This window comes from Lithobates pipiens, unplaced genomic scaffold (assembly GCF_037356315.1).
Source record: "Lithobates pipiens isolate NorthernLeopardFrog02 unplaced genomic scaffold, aLitPip1_a1.2 Scaffold_13, whole genome shotgun sequence".
NCBI classification, from domain to species: domain Eukaryota; kingdom Metazoa; phylum Chordata; class Amphibia; order Anura; family Ranidae; genus Lithobates; species Lithobates pipiens.
Genome location: NW_027507718.1, coordinates 241,729,300 through 241,747,995, shown reverse-complemented (window position 1 = coordinate 241,747,995; position 18,696 = coordinate 241,729,300). Strand labels below are relative to the sequence as shown.

Genomic DNA, 18,696 nt, shown 5'->3' with positions numbered 1-18,696 from the left:
AAACGCGGAGTCCCGGCGGACTCCCGCTTTAAGGACATGTTGAATATAAGCCGCAGGAGGACAAATCTGTCATCATATCATGGATGGTATTTTCCATTGGTGGAGTGAAACCTGTGGCTCTTATCTTCTACAGATAAAACTGATGAAGTGAATGCAAAGCAGTAGACAAAACTCCATTGATTGATTACACTGTTTAGATGATAAATGTGTGTTTAGCTGGAGGGACTGGGTTCTACTGTGCTACTGGCATCAGCTGTTGCTATAACTAACTGTATTGTGAGTGTGTGTATGTTTATATAGGACCGTTAGGTGCCTATGTGAGCCTGTGTGTTACCTACTCCCAAAGCTTGCCCCTATTTAATACACATTCCTGCACCCTGTGCAATGCATACACACTTCTGAGCCCTGGCCCTGTGTGGCCCACACTCCCAAGCCATGCACCCTGTGCAATACACCCTCCTGAGGTCTGCACCCTGTCCGATACACAATTCAAGCCCTGTGCTCTGTGTGATGAACACTCCTGAGCTCTGTGTTCTATGCTATACACACTCCTGAGCCCCGCGCCCTTCACAATCCTGAAAATAGTGCCCTGTGCAACACACATTCCTGAGCCATGCGCTCTGTGAGGTACACACTCTATAATATACACACTCAAGCCCTGAGCTCCCTGAAATACACACTCCTAAGTCTTGCACCCTGTGTAATAAGCACACCCAAGCCCTGCACATTTTGTATTTTCCCTTAGCCACGGTCAGGGTAGGCTAGTGTACATGTAGCCTAAGAAAAGCAATGAGCAGCACAGTGGACACTAGCTGTCACTACAGTGCTCAGGAAGACACTCCAGTTCTCATAAGAATTTCAGTAATCGACGGCAAGAGTGAACAGGATTTGTTTTATGTTATCCCACACTGCATATTTGCATTTGTGACCCCGAAGTTGGTAGACACAATGAGATTATCAGACGAATTGTGCTTTTTTTTTTTTTTTTTTTTTTTTAGTGCATGCTAGTCTCATAATCGAAAAATGAAGATTTTACTAAAGTTATTTCTCGTACGGAATTCGGAAGTGATGTAATGTGTTGTATTTGTATTGTATTTTCGAATGACAACTGTACAGATTTAAAAAAAAAAACGTACTATCTGGTATCGGACGAGAACATTTTTGTGCTTGTCCCTTCGGATAATTTTGCATGAATTGTAGCTCAAAAGCTTTGAAAGCAGTATTTTTCTTATGATTTTCTGATTGTGTGTATGGGCCATAAGGAAACAGGATTTACCTTTTTGTTATACTTGATCCTATGACCTCTGGAAGTTGGATTGATTCTGTGGAATTACTTCTTTCATCCTGCATTTTGAATCGTATGGGTCTCTGAACTCCCCAGAATATCTCAATTAGACCTGATAAAACAATATGTCCTTTGGCCTCCTGTAATTAGATATGCAAGCATAATTAGCTTTGGGCAACAAATGAATAATAAATAGTCTGATGATCCTAATCCTAATATAAATGTCTTAAAACTATGTGATGCTGCTGGCTTTCAATAAAACGGTAACTTCTCATCTCTGCAAACAGTCCCAACTTTGAGTCATTTAGTAGTCATGACTGCTGAGAAGCTTAGGTGCAGTAATATATACCAATACCTTGCCCCCCAAGAAGACTCCAGACTGATGTAAATTGGAATTAGGGCAAGGCCACAGCTTTATTGAAATTACCAACTTTAACAATATTCAAAACACTATATAACAATACCTGTCACGGTTATACCGTGAGCATCCATAACAAAAAAATGACAGTCTATGAGGCCTGTCTCCACCAGCAGAGCGAGACAGGCATTAAACAGATCCCAACCTTAAACTTGAGGGCATGGCTCATAGGGTCAAGGGTCCTTCAGTGTAATCTGATCTCTCCTGCAGTCACGTTATTCAGAATGCACCTTTACCGGTTTCCGACTGGCTCACACAGATATACCACGGCAGAAAGGCTCTCCTGGGTGAAACACCGTACGGGTACGTCCTACCCTTTATCGCCCACCAGAGGTGCATGCACAACGCGGGGGGTGCGCAGACACAATTGCTGCTAGCCACGTGCGATCGTGTGCATGAGCGCCAGCATGGGGATTTGTGTGTGTAAACACAAATCCCTGTGCTGTCAGAGGAGAGGAGCCATATTGTTTGTTCCTACTAAATAGGAAAAACAATATGTCTCCTCTCCTAGTCACTCCCATCCCCACACAGGTAGAACACACTGAGGGAACACAGTTAACCCCTTGATCACCCCCTAGTGTTAACCTTTCCCTGCCAGTGACATTTACACAGTAATCTGTGCATTTATAGCACTGATCGCTGTATAATTGTAAATGGTCCCAAAAAAGTGTCAAAAGTGTCTGATCTGTCCGTCGCAATGTCGCAGTACCGCTAAAAATCGCAGATCACCGCCATTACTAGTAAAAAAAAAATAATAATAATAATAAAAATGCCATAAATCTTTCCCATAGTTTGTAGATGCTATAACCTTTGTGCAAACCAATCAATATACGCTTATTGAGGTTTTTTTTTACCAAAAATATGTAAAGAATATATATTGGCCTATACTCATGAAGAAATGTTTTTTTTTTATTTGGGATATTTATTATAGCAAAAAGTAAAAAAAAAAATTTTTTTTTTCAAAATCGCCGCTCTTTTTTTTGTGGGAAAAAAGGATGCAAATTTTGTTCGGGTACAGTGTCGCACAACCTCGCAATTGTCAGTTAAAGCGACGCAGTGCCAAATTGTAAAAAGTACTCTGGTCAGGAAGGGGGTAAAATCTTCCGGGGCTGAAGTGGTTAATTAAACCTCCAGAAAGTTGTTCCTGTGGCCTACAGCTCATCACCTAATATATATATAAAGTGACAGCAGGGATGGATAGCACATTCATAAAAATAGTTTTGAAAATTGCACAGCTGCAACTCCCTTTATGAGGATGGCTACTTTCAATCTACATGGTTCCACTGTAAAAATGTAGCACCCCAATGCACTCCTGATAAGGACTACAGTCAATGCTGGAACATACAAGTAAAAGCACATACACTGCCTACACAGCACCACCTATGGAACCAGGAAAAACAGTCTGAATGAATGAAAATATACACACATTTTCAGTATTGATGGACACCTTTATAGATGGGATTGGCAATTTGTGCAGATGATTGATATAGATGTACACTACTCACAACCACAGCACTCGTTATGAGGAAAGAGGTTCTGTATTTGCCACGTGGAACGATTGTTTAACAGAAAATAAAAATGGTATGTTAAATTTTAAGAAAGTGCAGTGATATATTAATCTATGCTGGATTTGACAATTAGTAAAACACAGACTATTTAGTGACAATTTAATGCCCTGTACACGTGGTCAGACTTTCCGACGGAAAAAGCGTGATCGGATCATGTTGTCGGAAAATCCGGTTTTGTGTGGGCTCCATTGGACTTTTCCCGTCGGAATTTCTGACACACAAAGTTTGAGAGCTGGATCTCAAATTTTCCGACAACAAAATCCGATCGTTTAAATTCCGATCGTGTGTAGACAATTCCGATGGACAAAGTGCCACGCATTCTCAGAATAAATTACGAGACAAAAGCTATTGGCTATTGCCCTCTTTATAGTCCCATTGTACGTGTTGTACGTCACCTCGTTCTGAATGATCGGATTTTCTGACAACTTTGTACGACCATGTGTATGCAAGACAAGTTTGGGCCAAAATCCGTTGAAAAAAATCCCATGGATTTTGTTGTCAGAATGTCCGATCGTGTGTACGGGGCATAACGGTTATACAGTATATAGCAAATAAAAATATCCCTATATCATATCCTATCCTATACTTGAATAAAGAAATCATGTACAGGGAGTTATGTAGACAGCCACTGCTGATCTCCTTTTCAAAATTAACATTTCCTGACTGGCTCTTTATACAATAAAATGAATCAAAATGAAGTCAGTGTTAATCTGCATAACTGCCTTGTTCTGTACTATATCTCTATGGAGGAAGCCATCATGGCCAGACTGGCCCTCCCAGGATACCAGGAGATTTCCAGGTAGGCCGCCTGCCCTGGGGCTGCTTTTAGTTGCGGCTGCATTGGGGTTTGCTACTGCAGATCACAGCGCTCGCTGGCTCTGTGTTCGGAGGCCGCATGTCATAGTTGATAGAATCAACATTCCGCCTATCATACGAGCCGGTCTGGGGGGGCGGTGCCATGTTACAGAGTGGCCGCCGAACACAGAGCCAGCCAGCGCTGTGATCAAGAGGAGAAGATATCACCCGTACAGCCCGCCCCGTGTGCCTGGATAGGAGGATCAGCAGCGGGGCTGCATATAGAGGAGATGAGCTTTCTATATTCCTCCATGCAGCTTCTGAATGCTTGCAGGAGGGAGAGGAGGAGAATCAAGAATTCAGTGGCTGCATGGAGGAATATAGAAAGATCATTTCCTCTATATCCAGCCCCCCTGCTGATCCTCCAACTTCCTTTAATGCCCCCCCCAGTTCACCTTGTGCTCCCTGCCCCCCCCCCCAGTGCTCTCCTCCCCACCACACTCTCCAGCCCCCCCCCCCCACAGTTCTCTCCACCCCTGTTCTTTCTGCCCCCCAACCTGCTCTCCAGTTCTCCCCATCCTTCTCTAGCCACCATCCCAGTGCTATCCACTCCCCCCAGTGCTCCCCCCGTTCTACCCCCCCAGTGCTCTCCACTCCCCCCAGTGCTCTACCCCGCTGTCCCCCCCGTGCTCTTCACTCCCCCCAGTGCTCTCCCTCCCATTCTTCCCCCCAGTGCTCTCCACTCCCCCCGGTGCTCTCCCCCCCTGTTCTCCCCCCTCCAGTGCTCTTCACTCCCCCCAGTGCTATCCCTCCCTGTTCTCCCCCCCCAGTGCTCTCCGCCCTTGTTACCCCCCCTTGTTCTTCCCCCCAGTACTCTCCCCCCCTGATCTACCCCCCCAGTGCTCTCCACTCCCCCCGGTGCTCTCCCCCCTGTTCTTCCCCCCCAGTGCTCTCCACTCCCCCCCCAGTGCCCCCCCTGTTCTTCCACCCCCAGTGCTCTCCACTCCCCCCAGTGATCTCTGCCCTTGCTACCCCCTTGTTATTCCCCCCATGCTCTCCCCTCTGTTCTTCCCTTCCCCCAGTGCTCTCCCTCCTGTTCTTTTCCCCCCAGTGCTCTCCCCCTGTTCTTTCTCACCCCCCAGTGCTCTCCAGCTCTCCCCTTCACTCTCCAGCCCCCATCCCAGTGCTCTCCAGCCCTCCATTCTCCCCACCCTTGTTCTTTCTGGCCCCCTGGTGCTCTCAAGCTCCACCCATCGCTCTCCAGCCCCCCCCCCCCCCGTGCACTCTACCCCCCCCCCCCCCCGTGCTCTCCACTCCTGTTCTTTTTGGCTCCCCCCAGCACTCTACACTCCCCACCCCTGTACTCTCCACTCCCCCCTGCATTTTGCCCCCACCCATGTGCTCTCCAACCCTGCCAATGCTCTCCATCTGCCATAATGCTCTCCAGTCCCCCGTGCTTTTCCCCCCTGTTCTTTCTGCCCCCCACTGGTGCTCTCAAGCTCCCCCCTACTCTTTGTACCCCCCCAGTACTCTCCAGCCCCAGTGCTCTCCACCCCTGTTTTTCTGCCCCCCCCAGTGCCCTTCTTCCACCCCACACTCTTAGCCCCCTCAGTGCTCTCAGTCTACCATGCTCTCCACCCCTATTCTTTTTAGCCCCCACAGTACTCTCAAGTTCTCCCCCTCCAGCGGTCTCCGCTCCCCACCCCTGTGATATCCACTCCCCCCTGCCCTTTGCCCCCACCCATGTGTTCTCCAACCTCGCCAGTACTCTCTGCTCCCCCTTCTCTCCAGCTCCCACCCAGTGCTTTCCACTTCCCCAGGACCAGAGGACAGACTGACTGGGGCCGGAAAATGAGGATGGCTGAAGGTGCAGGTGGCCAGGGACCACTCCATCACACAGCAAACAGATGCTCTGGAAGGAGCACCAACCCCATCCAAAACGAGAAGAGACCCTGCCTGCTGCTGCCCATCATGGATATCCTGCTGGCATGCAAGGTACCGTACCGAGCATCAACAACACACCTTCCCACAGATAGGGACTGCAGACTGGGACATGGGGCACAAGTGAGACTGTATTCATGGCACAGTAAAGCTGCATTTGATGGGCACAGTGAGGCTGCAATGGTGGGCACGGTGAGGCCGCATTTGTGGGCACAGTGAGACTGCATTCATGGGCAGAGTACAGCTGCATTTGGTGGGCACCCACCCCCCTTACCTTAGTGTATTCTTTCTGTGGAAGGTGGTCCCCCCCCTCACGTTCTCAGTTCCTGGGGTCCCCCTTGATGATTGTCCACTTACTACTTTTAACTGGAATTTGCATATCTATATATAATACACTCTTCATCAAATGTGCTTTAAAATGTATGGTTTTCCCTTTCATGAACAAGAAAATAATGACGTTATGATGTAGGGCTGGTATGAAATGTTTTCTTCCAGGGCTGGTTTTTATTCCCAGTCCGGCCCTGGAAGCCATTTTGGTAGAGGAGCATGGTGGCTTGGTTCCCCATATTAGAGATGCCCCACTAATGTCTGGTGGGGATATTGATGGCCCAATCACATGGCAGAAGTTTTTATTTTTCAAGAGGAATTTAAAGTGCAATTCAAGTCAAATTCTAACTAAATTCTAACTAAGGCTAAACCAACTTCCACCCCCATTCTAAGACTTTCTATATACCCTGGCAAATAAGATGCCTATACTTACCTATTCTAAAGCCACCAGCTTCAGTGTAAAGGAGAGACAGTGACAATGGCTGCAAAGCCTGGGCAATGACATTACCCATAGGCGTACTATGGGACATCCGATGTAGGCTGTCCTTCCTACTCTGAAGCCATAACTGGGACCCTATCATGTGACTGGACCAGACCAGCTTCAGAATAGGTAAGTGTAGGCATATTTTCTTTCATAGGGTAGATAGAATAGGCTTAGAATGGGGATGGGAGCAGGTTTAGTCTTAAGATACGACTGAGCTAAGATTCGATCCATGTATGGGCAGGCTGATTGTATCCAAGTGTTGGATTTTTATACATTCAATTACTAACTATAACCACTAGCAGCTATCATTGTGTTCTGCTGGCAGAACACAATAGCACTGCAGGAGGCATTACCCCATGAACACAATTGACTGTGTTAATAGGGAAACACTGACTGTGTTTCTACCCGTGGTGGAAGAAAAATAAAATTTAGCTATCTATGAGCTGCTTTAGTTAGAATTTGTTCCACAAAAGATCTTCAATTTTCAGAGTTCAGGGCCACTTTAACTAATAAGTGAAATGACAATAAACACAAATATAAATAAAAGCATGCTGAGTAAGCTACATAATGTGGATATTGTGAGATTAATTCTACAAATATTCACATGATGACTTACATGGTGGTAGGTTATATGTAGGTTCTTTTGGTCCTTGAAATAGCAATTATATGATTTCAGTAATGAATCTAGTTGACTTCTGAAAGAGAAAAAAAGTTAATACAGAATGTAGAGTTGATCTATAGAATAGATGTAGGCATTTTACAACAGGGCAAAGAGCCATGTACAAAGTAATCTAGACAACCAAACAGCAGTCATCTTGACTATGGTAAGACAGATGCAAACACTCAAATTCCTGTACCACTAAGACTGTCCCACTTGTTACCCACAATTAGAGAATAAATAGAAGATACCCTTTTTGAAGTTAAATTGACAGCAGCGGCCATTTATTAACAAATAACCAGTAGAAAACATTTGTTTAACACAAACATAATAATCTCAATGATACATACTAAACCAGGTTGCTAAACTCTTTGATGGCACTGAAGAACCCCAAATAGTTTTGTATCTGCTGGACCACATACAGGTCCCCAGCTACACAACACCGACTCTGGGACGATCTCAACTCTCCACATTCTACGCAGATACTTCCATTTTACAGAGGACCCCCTACCATAGATGTTTCCCCACTATGCCATATCACTGTTATTTTAGAAGGCCTCAAAAGATCCCAACCACCAAGCCACTATGACAGCCGATGCACCCCATGTGATCCACATGGAGATGAAGATGTGACAGGAAAGGAAAATTACAGAAAGGTAAGTATACAATTTTCCATTTTATGCTTGTTAGCCCTGCTACCTAGTCATGCCAGCCCTACACTAGTTTTTTTTTTTGCTTCAATCATATCTTTCATTGTATTAACAGTTTTGCTTTGAAATAAGCTATAATTTAATTGAAAATACTATGTTTACCCTGCCCTATTTTATCTAAACCCCAAAACATATACGCAATATCAAACAACTGGCCACTGCCCCCCACCTATAACTGGCCTTCACAGCAAGGAGCTGGCCTTGTTTACATAGGCAAATACCCGTTCTGTGTTGTTTACTGATGACTGGCAGGTGCCGGATGACATCGAGTGCCCAACACTCGCAGATTGGCTTCTGCTGTGAAGATTCACTCAGAAGGGGCCCACCAGCGGTGTGCGCATGCCCCCTGAAAGTGGAAATGCAGAATCACCTATATATACGTGATCCTGCACAGAGCTGTCACACTGTAGCAGTAAAAACCGCTATAGGGCAGTCAGCAAGTATTTAAACTCGCCTTACACTGGTTGATTTATGTATGAAAATTTGTACAAAAAAATATCTTTTTTTGCACGTATAGCACATTCAAAAATGCCTAAAGAGACTTAATGAATGTCATTTGAAACTAGTTTAAAATTTCCTTTGCTATTAATATGTGATTTCGGAATGAATGTAATTTGCCAAATGAAAAGAAAGCACAATAATTGTTAGATATCTTTTAATTTGCGAAAACTTTTCTTTCCTGCTCCATCTAATTGTCTCATCAGTCGATTTAACCCCATTAATGAATAGAAAATGAAAAGATGAACATTTTCAAATTAAATTCTACTAGTGTATGGTCAGCTTTATTCACATTCAGTTGGACTTGCTCTGTGTAATGTTGAAAATTACAGAACAAGTTCAGCTGAATGTGACTAACTACTGATATGTTTGCTGCATTTGTTTTTTTCAGCTGAAGAATATTTCAGCAACTACAGAAAACACCTATTGCTCTTACTAGAAATTCAGTGTCCTTGTCACATCCTGTGATCTGAAAAAGCGACATAAATGCTCCATGTAATGGAGATGAACAGGAGGACATGTTTGAAATCCAATATGTTTTCATAGTTTCATAGTTAGTAAGGTTGAATAAAGACACCAGTTCATCCAGTTCAACCTGAGTGAGTGTCGACAAATGTCCCTATCCCTGTACATTGCACACTCACATTGGTCCCTATCCTCAAGGAGCCCACAATCTAAGGTCCCCATTCATATACTAGGGCCAATTTTGGACAGAAGCCAATTAACCTACCTGCATGTCTTTGGAGTGTGGGAGGAAACCCACGCAAGCACAGGGAGAACGTGCAAACTCCAAGCAGGTAGTGTCATGGTTGGGATTTGAACCAGCAACCCTTCTTACTGCTAGGTGAGAGTGCTAACCACTATACCACTATACCACTGTGCCACCCAATGTTTTGTTTTGCAATTTAGATAAACTTTAGATATGTCTCAAAATTTTACACGACACTGTTTGCAAGATTACAGTTAATGCAAAAACTTGATCAACCCCTGTCCTGCAGTGGGGAAAGGGAGTTGATTTTTGCTGTTAGTTATAGGCCTGGTTCACACCTAGGCGTTTTTATTGCCTTTTGCATTTCGCAGATTTGCTCTATAGAACGTGTTTCATAGGAAACCATGTTAAATGGACTGAAGTGCAAATCTGCAAAATGCAAAAAGCACTTAAAATGCATAAGTGTGAATCAGGCCTTAGTAAAAATATATACGCACATGCACATCAAACAGAGTCTTCATTGCTATAAATAATCCCCAGTTGTGTTCCTCATTGGATATATCCACGTAGTTTATTTGCATTACTCCACGCCTGGATGAATCTGAACACGTCCTTCAACAGGTTTGCATTGATAAATAGTAACCAGGAACATATGCAAAATACAAGTCATAGCAACAACTTTGCATTGAAAATGATCTTTTGTTTTCAGAGTGGAAGAGGGATATTCAGATATTCTGTCACAAATACATCTTTTTTTTTATTTTTATATATAAGTGAGTGGTTTATACATAATAAATAATGTGTAAGCAGCTATAAAGCAGGCCATACACTAGAAGAATTTCATTTGAAAACTGTCTTTTTAGAACTTTTTGTTTGATTTTTAATTTATTAGTGGGATCAAATCAACAATCATTTTCTACCACAGTGATGAGAAAATTGAAAGAAGCAGGAGCAGGATAGAAAATGTTTCTCCAATTAATGAATTTCTAACAGTAGGTTCCCTACTGCACATGTGCGAAGCGCGCTGCGCTTTCTGAATGGCCCGGTGGAGGTGGAAGGAGGAGGGGGGTGAAATCAGGTACCCGCTCCCCCCCGAACGGTGCCAAATATGGCAGTGGAGGGGAGGGGAATCAAACAAGAGGAGTTTCCACTTTTGTGTGGAGCTCCCCTTTAGGTTTCCACAGAAAGCAGTATTGTACATTGTCTAAACAGCAAATTGGGATTTTTTTAATGTGTATGTTTGTTTTTGGTCAGTAACTCCAAAAGTATGGAAGTTAAAGTCAGCCAGGTTACTAGTGTTTTAATAATCAGGTCAGCAGTGGAATCCCCCATGTTTCTTTCAGTGGGGGTTTCCTTTATTAATGCATTATACAATGATAATGTAAAATTAGCTTTAACTGAAAGGAAACAATGAGATTTCAGTTTATTGAAGTCGGTTATGGAAAATGATGACATTTGAGAGGCACCATAAGTTACTGTACTCCTCAAACAGTCATTGTAGTTTGGACTACGCAGTAATTATTACGCTGTTCTAAATTGCTTAACTTGGAATCCCCCTATATTATTTGTGTGTGTGGTTTCCGACATTTCACTAAGAAGACACAGAGATGCTGATAACCCCTCAAATGGGTAATGGAAATGGTAAGGGCCATAGAGAAGGCTCGGTTTAGCTCTGGAAAAAGATAAATTCTGCCAAGTTTTCTCTGCCTTGAAGAGTTAATTTACTTTAATGTGGTTAGAAAAAAAATAAGAAGAACCCTTCACCTAAAATCTAAAGTTGTGTCATCAGACACAACCCCTCTATAGAAAACGCCAACAGAATCAGGCACCTTTCTAGTGCAAATCCAACTCATTTATGAAAGGTATTCTGTGTATTTGTGACCCCTACACTTCCAACTCTGGGCAGCCAGCTGTGACTGTTATATAGAGATCCATGACAAGTTTTTACCAAAACACACATCTAATCAAGAAGTAGTCAGAGACATGTTTTATATTGGCACAGTGCTATTTTTGATAGGATTTGCAAAGTCACAAAGCTGTCATTCACAGTCATACACAGAGTGGCAGTAAGGAACTTTGGCAGTGGGTCAGTTTGAGTAAATTGAAATTTCCCTAATGAGACACAGATGACAAAAAATAAACTGGTTATCCCTTCTGTACTCAGTCTAAAACTAATACAAAAAGTTTCTACTGTGCATAGTGCAGCCCTTTGGCGTAGGGTGAGTCTAACGCCTAAACATTCAAAGAATTCCTGATCTTTAGGTGTATTTCATTTTTCATATTTGTCATGCTTGATTATATTGTTATATACAAAGAAGGATGCCCAAGGGACTTTGTGAGACACAAACAACACAGTATAAAATATAGAGAATTTTTATTGAACATTTAAACACTTTTAATACATACAATTAAAAATAATTCTGGTAGACATAAGTACATACACATATGCATGGGTTTCCATAGTTACATAAATCAGGGTATAACTGACAGTCCAAGGTGTAAATGTATATATGATACATTTCTCTACACGTTTTGCGAGACAATGCTCGCTTCATCAGGAGATACATATATAAACATCTGAAATTAGAGACAGGGTTGTGAAGAATCAGAGCAGAAAGGGGAGGGGAAGGGGGGAGGAAAAGGAGAGGGGGAGGAAAAGGAGAGGGAGGGGGGGAAAGGAGAGGGGAGGGGGGGAAAACAAGGGGGGAGGAAACAGGCAAAGAGGGGAGAGGAAAAACCAAAACTTACAATTGTGCATATTAGTCCTAACGAACTTCCAAAACAGGGTAAACAGTCAGATGGATTCTTGGTTCCCATAAGTTTCCCCATTAGAAATGAAGATAAAGGAAAACAAAAGGAGATCCCTAAATGGTCTTTTGTTTTGTTTTCCTTTATTTTCATTTCTAATGGGGAGACTTAGGGCCGGTTCACACTGCGAGCCGCGGCGAGGCGTCTCCGACTTCCTCGCCGCGACTTGCAGGGGGGGTCAGGGGCGACTTGCAGAGGACTTCTGCATAGAAGTCAATGCAAGTCGCCCCCGAAGTCGCCCCGAAGTAGTACAGGAACCTTTTTTCTGAGTCGGAGCGACTCGAGTCGCTCCTCTCAGAACGGTTCCATTGTACTCAATGGGGACGACTTGCGGGAGCGAGGCGAGGCGAGCCGTGTCGCCTCGCCTCGCGCCGCAGTGTGAACCGGCCCTTATGGGAACCAAGAACGAATTTGACTGTTTACCCTGTTTTGTAAGTTTGTTAATACAAACAAATTGTAAGTTTTGGTTTTCCCTCTCCCTTTACCTTTTTCCCACCTCCCCTCTCCTTTACCCCCCCCTTTCCCATCCCTACCTTTCCCTGCTCTGATTCTTCACAACCTCTTACATGCCTCTAATTTCAGGTGTTTATATACGTATCTCCTGAGGAAGTGAGCATTGTCTTGCGAAACACGTAGAGATATACATTTACACCTTGGACTGTCAGTTATACTTTGATTTATGTAACTATGGAAACCCATGCATATGTGTATGCACTTATGTCTACCAGATTTTTTTAATTGTATGTATTAAAAGTGTTTAAATGTTCAATAAAAATTGTGTATATTGTATACTCTGTTTGTGTCTCACAAAGTCCCTTGGGCATCCTTCTTCTTTGTATATATACATATCGGGACACTCCCATGCCCCACATATGCCAGTTCTATTTTGTATTAATTATATTGTTCTCTGTGTAAAATTAATCCCTTATGCATGATAGCGTAAAACAGCATGATACTTTCTTCAATGGCAGTACTTTGAGAAACAAGAACCAAATGAATACCATAAATTAAATAAAAAGATTGGCAGGGCAGACAAAGAGTCATGACTCTATGGATTACTGTGGGCACACTGAAGCTCCAGACCAATGGTAAGCTCCATGTCTCCTGCGTTTATCTTAAAAGTTTTAAAAACGAAGTATAGCCAAAACTCTTTTGGCTGTATTTCTCCTATAGGTCACAGGAGTGCAGTTCATTCTGCACTCCTATGACCTGTTTTCAGCTGACATTGGGCTAAAGTCTGCTGTCGGCTGACGTCATTCAACTGGTTCAGGTTTTGAAAAGATCCTGATCATATGGTAAGGATCCACACAGATGCCTGGACCGACACCTGGCTCAACCTCTCAGCAATCCACTGAGAGTCTAAGCCAGCCACTCCAGCCTTCTCCACAGCCCAGTGCTTCAGTAAGCCCAGGGAAGGGGGCAGAGCAGAGAGATTGTCAGTCATGGCTCTCTGCTCAGAGAAGAGGGGAAAACTGAGCTAAGTTGTCAGTTGACTGCTAAGTTCTCAATGCAGTGCAAGTGGGGGACAAAAAAAAACATTTATACTTACCTAGGTGGATGCAGCATCATTCCGATTCCTTCATCCACCTAGGTAAGTATAAATGTTTTTTTTGTTTTGTTTTTTAAGTCCATACTTCTCTTTTAAGTGATCCATGTAAGCCTTTCGAGAGGTTAGGTTATTCAAATCTGCAGAACGATAAGACATACCTTGTGACGTACTTTGATTCTTTGATGAATGCAACTGGCGATTCCCAGACAGCATTTTTGGCCATTTTGAATTACTTTGGTTATGCTACATACCTAAAAAAGACAGAAGAAAAAAAAACAAGGATTGAATAATTGATGGATTAATACATTTTGCAATACAATGTCATATAGGTTAATGCTATGTACAGAACACGAGGACTATATAGTACCAGAAATGATGCACTTTTTATAAAAAAAAGTGTCCTAATGTGCTTTCATTCTATAGGTCAACTTATAAAAAACTAACTCCAAATCGCCAGTGTGACTACATACATTTTAATGTCGGCTGGGATTGGTCATGTACTGTATATAGTAAGTTACTACATGTACACATACTATTTGTGCTCAATGCCTATGCAAGATCTAGTAAATGATCGGATGGGTAAGATTAATTTACATTACATCGCAAAACAGAGAAGAATTTGTATCCATCCAAAATCTGGTGACAATATTTTCTCCATACAAATATTCTATAAAATGTGAGGTTGTGGATTTCAAAATTCTGCTGACTTCTAACATTCCAAAATCTACAAGCCCTGGATGACTTAGTTGATATGTTTCAGACTGATGAAAGAAAATAAAAATTGAAAAGAAGTTATGAGAAAGAGTTTTCATTCTAAATGCCATGACAAGACAATATAAATAATACAGCCCTTTTGGAATGCTGTCTAGAAATGGTTGTTTAGCAAAGGCCTATTGCATCGACCGTAATGGGTAACGCGGTAATTCTGGCAATGAATAATCACTCAAATAACACAGCACTATACTTAGCTTCTAAGGATGATAGGAAAGAGAGTAGAATTCAAAGGATGTTGATCACCTGTGAGGTTTCAGACCCCACACTTCAGAGCTACTAACCGTTAGATGCTGAACTGATGCAGAACCGACAAATTCTCTTTCTTATGACTGGAGACGAAAGATTATGAAAGGCAATCACTGAGATTGCTTGGAACTGCTTATATTGTTTCTTTTTCTCTAGCTTCAGAAGCTTGTGCATATAAGTGAGTGACAATGTCATATGTTACATCTTCCCACAAATACTCTTTGCAGTGGGAAAACACCAGGACTTTCCAGAGTACATTGGGAGGCTTCAGTCGTGCATGCAGTTATAGCAAAACATTTTTTTAACCAAAATGGAGATTTACAAGTGGGTGGTAATCAAACTATATTTCTTAGGCTGATGTCACATGGCGATTTTGCTCTTAGCGATACATTGCCAGGAAAAGAATCACCTGTAAGCGGCTTCAACTTATCCCTTTAGAATGGCCTCCTCACTAACCCAGAATGTTACCAAATATCCCACGCTAACAAGAGAGCAATACCTTGTTAATCTAGCAAATAAGGGAGCGATTCCATTAAAACAAATATGTGGTGAGTTAATGATCCTATTGCTGGTGAGTTGATTCCGCTGCCTGGTCTGCCCAGCATTTCCATGCCATGGCACCTAGTCTACCCATAGGTAGTATTGTAACCTCATGAATGTGTTGGGCTCGACCACAAAGAATACTGGCCTGATCATACTAAGCATGCAGCTGGGATGGGCATTATTCTGTATGACTGGGCACAATGAATGTGTATTACCTGGAATAAGGGCTGTGCATGGACTGTGCATCACACGATATAATAGCTGTGTGTTGCATAGCAGCAACACTTCACACTCAAATTTGTGGTCTTCAGAATAATTTACTATTTTTAAGATTTGATTTGAGGTGTAATTCACCATTCAAATTATACTAAATGGCTTTAACATTCCACAGTATCTATCATTTCTTGTCAGTGCGTTCTGTCTCAATTGACACCTACAGTATCATACCATGAGTACTTACTGTGTATTAGCAAAATGTGAAAATTCATTGAATGGGCTGAATAGAGAAGGGCACATCACTATAGTGGTGTAAAGTACAGACGTGAACATTAGTACAGTGGCAGCAAGTACTGAGGTATGTATTGGTGGAATGGCACCTTTTCAGGGATGTGCAGAAAAAAGGAGAGGCTAAGCCTGAAGTTTCTGGAGTCTCTGCCCACTTCCTCCTCCAGTCTGACCTCTGGGGGTACTGTGTACATTGGGGGTAATTAAGTAAGAGTGGTGCAAGCGCAATGCTTGCACCACACTTCTAAACATTAAAAGTGGAGCAAATTCTGCTCCTAAATAATAAAGGTGGCACAAGTCCTTTTTTTAATTGGGGGCAATCAGTTCTCCGCTCTGTGGAAAAAATGATCCACATTCTGGTTGTTGCTCTTAAAATTTCTTCAATTTATTGAATAGCTACAGTGAACAAACACAGATTCAGTTGACGAGTTTCAGCCTATAAGGCCTTAGTCAAGTTCTCCGCTATGCCATGTCTGTGACTCAAAAGAACAGGAGCTCTGTTCATATAGTGCAGTGGCGAACCTTGGCACCCCAGAGGTTTTGAAACTACATTTCCCATGATGTTCATGCACTCTGCAGTGTAGTTGAGCATTATGGGAAATGTAGTTCCAAAACATCTGGGGTGCCAAGGTTTGCCATCACTGATAGAGTGTAATCACTGTATAAGCAAAGGGAGGGATGTGTGTATGATACAACATGCCACACCTGGCAGGAATTTGTAAAACTGCTATATTCCCTCTGTCGATTAGGACCAGAAATATGCTAGTTCCTATTTCCTCCTCTTCCTTTCTCCACCGTGGTCTCCCAAGGTTCTGTTCTTGGAGCTCTCCTATTTTAGATATACCTCCTCCCTGGGTCAGCAGAGAGCCTCCCCTGGCTTTCAATATCATTTCTACGTTGACAGCACCCAAATCTATCTCTCTACCCCTCTGCTCACAACATCAGTCTCCTAATGCATCAATAATTTACTAACTGACATATAAGTCTGGCAGCACCCAAATCTATCTCTCTACCCCTCTGCTCACAACATCAGTCTCCTAACGCATCAATAATTTACAAAGCCATCCCAGCATACCAGGGTGCTAGGTGTAGTCCTGGTCTCTGAACTCTCTTTTTGGCCAAATATCCAATCACTCTCCAAAGCTTGCCATCTCAATCTCTGCAACATCTCCAAAATACGCCCCTTCCTACACAATGACACCACAAAACAACAAATCCACTCCCTGGTTATCTCTCGCCTCAAATACTGCAACTCCCTCCTCATTGGCTTTAAATAGACTACCCCCCCCCCCCTCCCCTTTCAGTCCATCGTGAATTCTGCTGCCAGAGTCCTCAACCTTACAAACCGCTCAGTGTCTGATATTCCTCTCTGCCAATCCCTCCATTAGCTGCCAATACCCAACAAATTCAAAATACTAACAATATCTTACAAAGCCATCCACAACTCTGCCTCCAGCTACATCACTAACCTAGTCTCAAAATACCAACCAAATCATTCTCTCCATTCCTTCCATGTCTTCCTGCTCTCTAGTTCCCTTGTTACCTCCTGCCATGCCTGCCTCCAGGACTTCTCCCAAGCCTCTGCCATCCTTTTAAATTCCCTACCCCAATCCGTTCAACTGTCTCCAACTCTATCCACGTTTAGGCGATCCCTGAAAACTTTTCTCTTCAGAGAAGCCTATCCTGCCTCCACCCAACAACTGTACTTTTATTTTCTCCATCAGCTCATCCCCTATAGTTATGACCTTTTGTATAACTTGACCCTCCCTTCTAGATTGTAAGCTCTGATTCCTCTTGCATCGGGTTGTATTGTAACTGTACTGTCTGCCTTCATGTTGTAAAGTGCTGGGAAAACTGTTGGCACTATTTAAATCCTGTATAATAATAATAATAATAATATTTTACTCTGAAATAGTTACTGACACAGTTACTCTCCTTACCTAATGTGGCTCACACCACTCCTGACAGTTTCCTGCATCATTATAATGGAGCAGGAAGCTTAGTTAATTCCCTGGATTGTGTGTGTTCCCGGGAAGAGGGAGAAGGTGTGCACTTCTAAGCTTAAAGCAAGAGGGAAACTAAACACTGAGGCACCCACTGCCTCCATTACTGCAGAACCCTCTATCTATCATTCCTCTCTCCTAATCTATGTAACCCCTTGAATTGATTTTTAAAACATGCAATCTCTATATCTGGCAGAAATTAAAGAGGAAGTAAACCCTAATGGGTTTACTTCCTCTTTGATTCCCTGCAAAGGTAAAGCATAATGGGCTACTATTAGGGATGGGCCGAACACCCCCCAGTTTGGTTCGCACCAGAACTTTCGAACGGACCGCAAATTCGTATGAACTTTAGAACCCCATTGAGGTCTATGGGACTCGAACGTTCGAAATTAAAAGTGCTAATTTTAATGGCTAATATGCAAGATACTGTCCTAAAAAGGGTTTGGGGACCTGGCTCCTGCCCCAGGGGACATGGGTCAATGCAAAAAAAAGTTTTAAAAATGGCTGTTTTTTTGGGAGCACTGATTTTAATGACGATTAAAGTAAAAAAAAAGTGAAATATTCCTTTAAATATCATGCCTGGGGGGTGTCTATAGTATGCCTGTGAAGTGCCACGTGTTTCACGTGTTTAGAACAGTCCCTGCACAAAATGACATTTAACGGAAATAACGTCATTTAAAACTGCTTGCGGTTTTAATGTTATATCTGGTTCCGGCAATATGGATGAAAATCATTGAGAAAAATGGTATGGGTAGCCCCCCCTTCCCATTACCAGACCCTTTGGGTCTTGTACGGATATTAAGGGGAACCCCATACCCATATTAAATTAAAAAAGGAAATGCGTGTGGCCCCCAGGCCCTATATACTCAGAACAGC

The 18,696-nt window shown here is 42.8% G+C and overlaps 1 protein-coding gene across 2 annotated transcripts in view; it reads right to left on the bottom strand.

Annotated features, from left to right (window-relative positions):
* Positions 1–18,696, bottom strand: part of RASSF6 (Ras association domain family member 6) — a 90,096-nt gene that overhangs the window by 45,724 nt on the left and 25,676 nt on the right. For both annotated transcript variants that reach the window (XM_077476427.1, XM_077476426.1), the window contains exons 2-4: positions 13,909–14,001; positions 7,435–7,513; positions 1,277–1,425 (exon numbers count right to left, since the gene is read on the bottom strand). In XM_077476427.1, coding sequence (XP_077332553.1) covers positions 1,277–1,425; positions 7,435–7,513; positions 13,909–13,973 — 293 coding nt within the window. In that variant the 5' untranslated portion in view covers positions 13,974–14,001. The remainder of the gene's footprint in view (positions 1–1,276; positions 1,426–7,434; positions 7,514–13,908; positions 14,002–18,696) is intronic.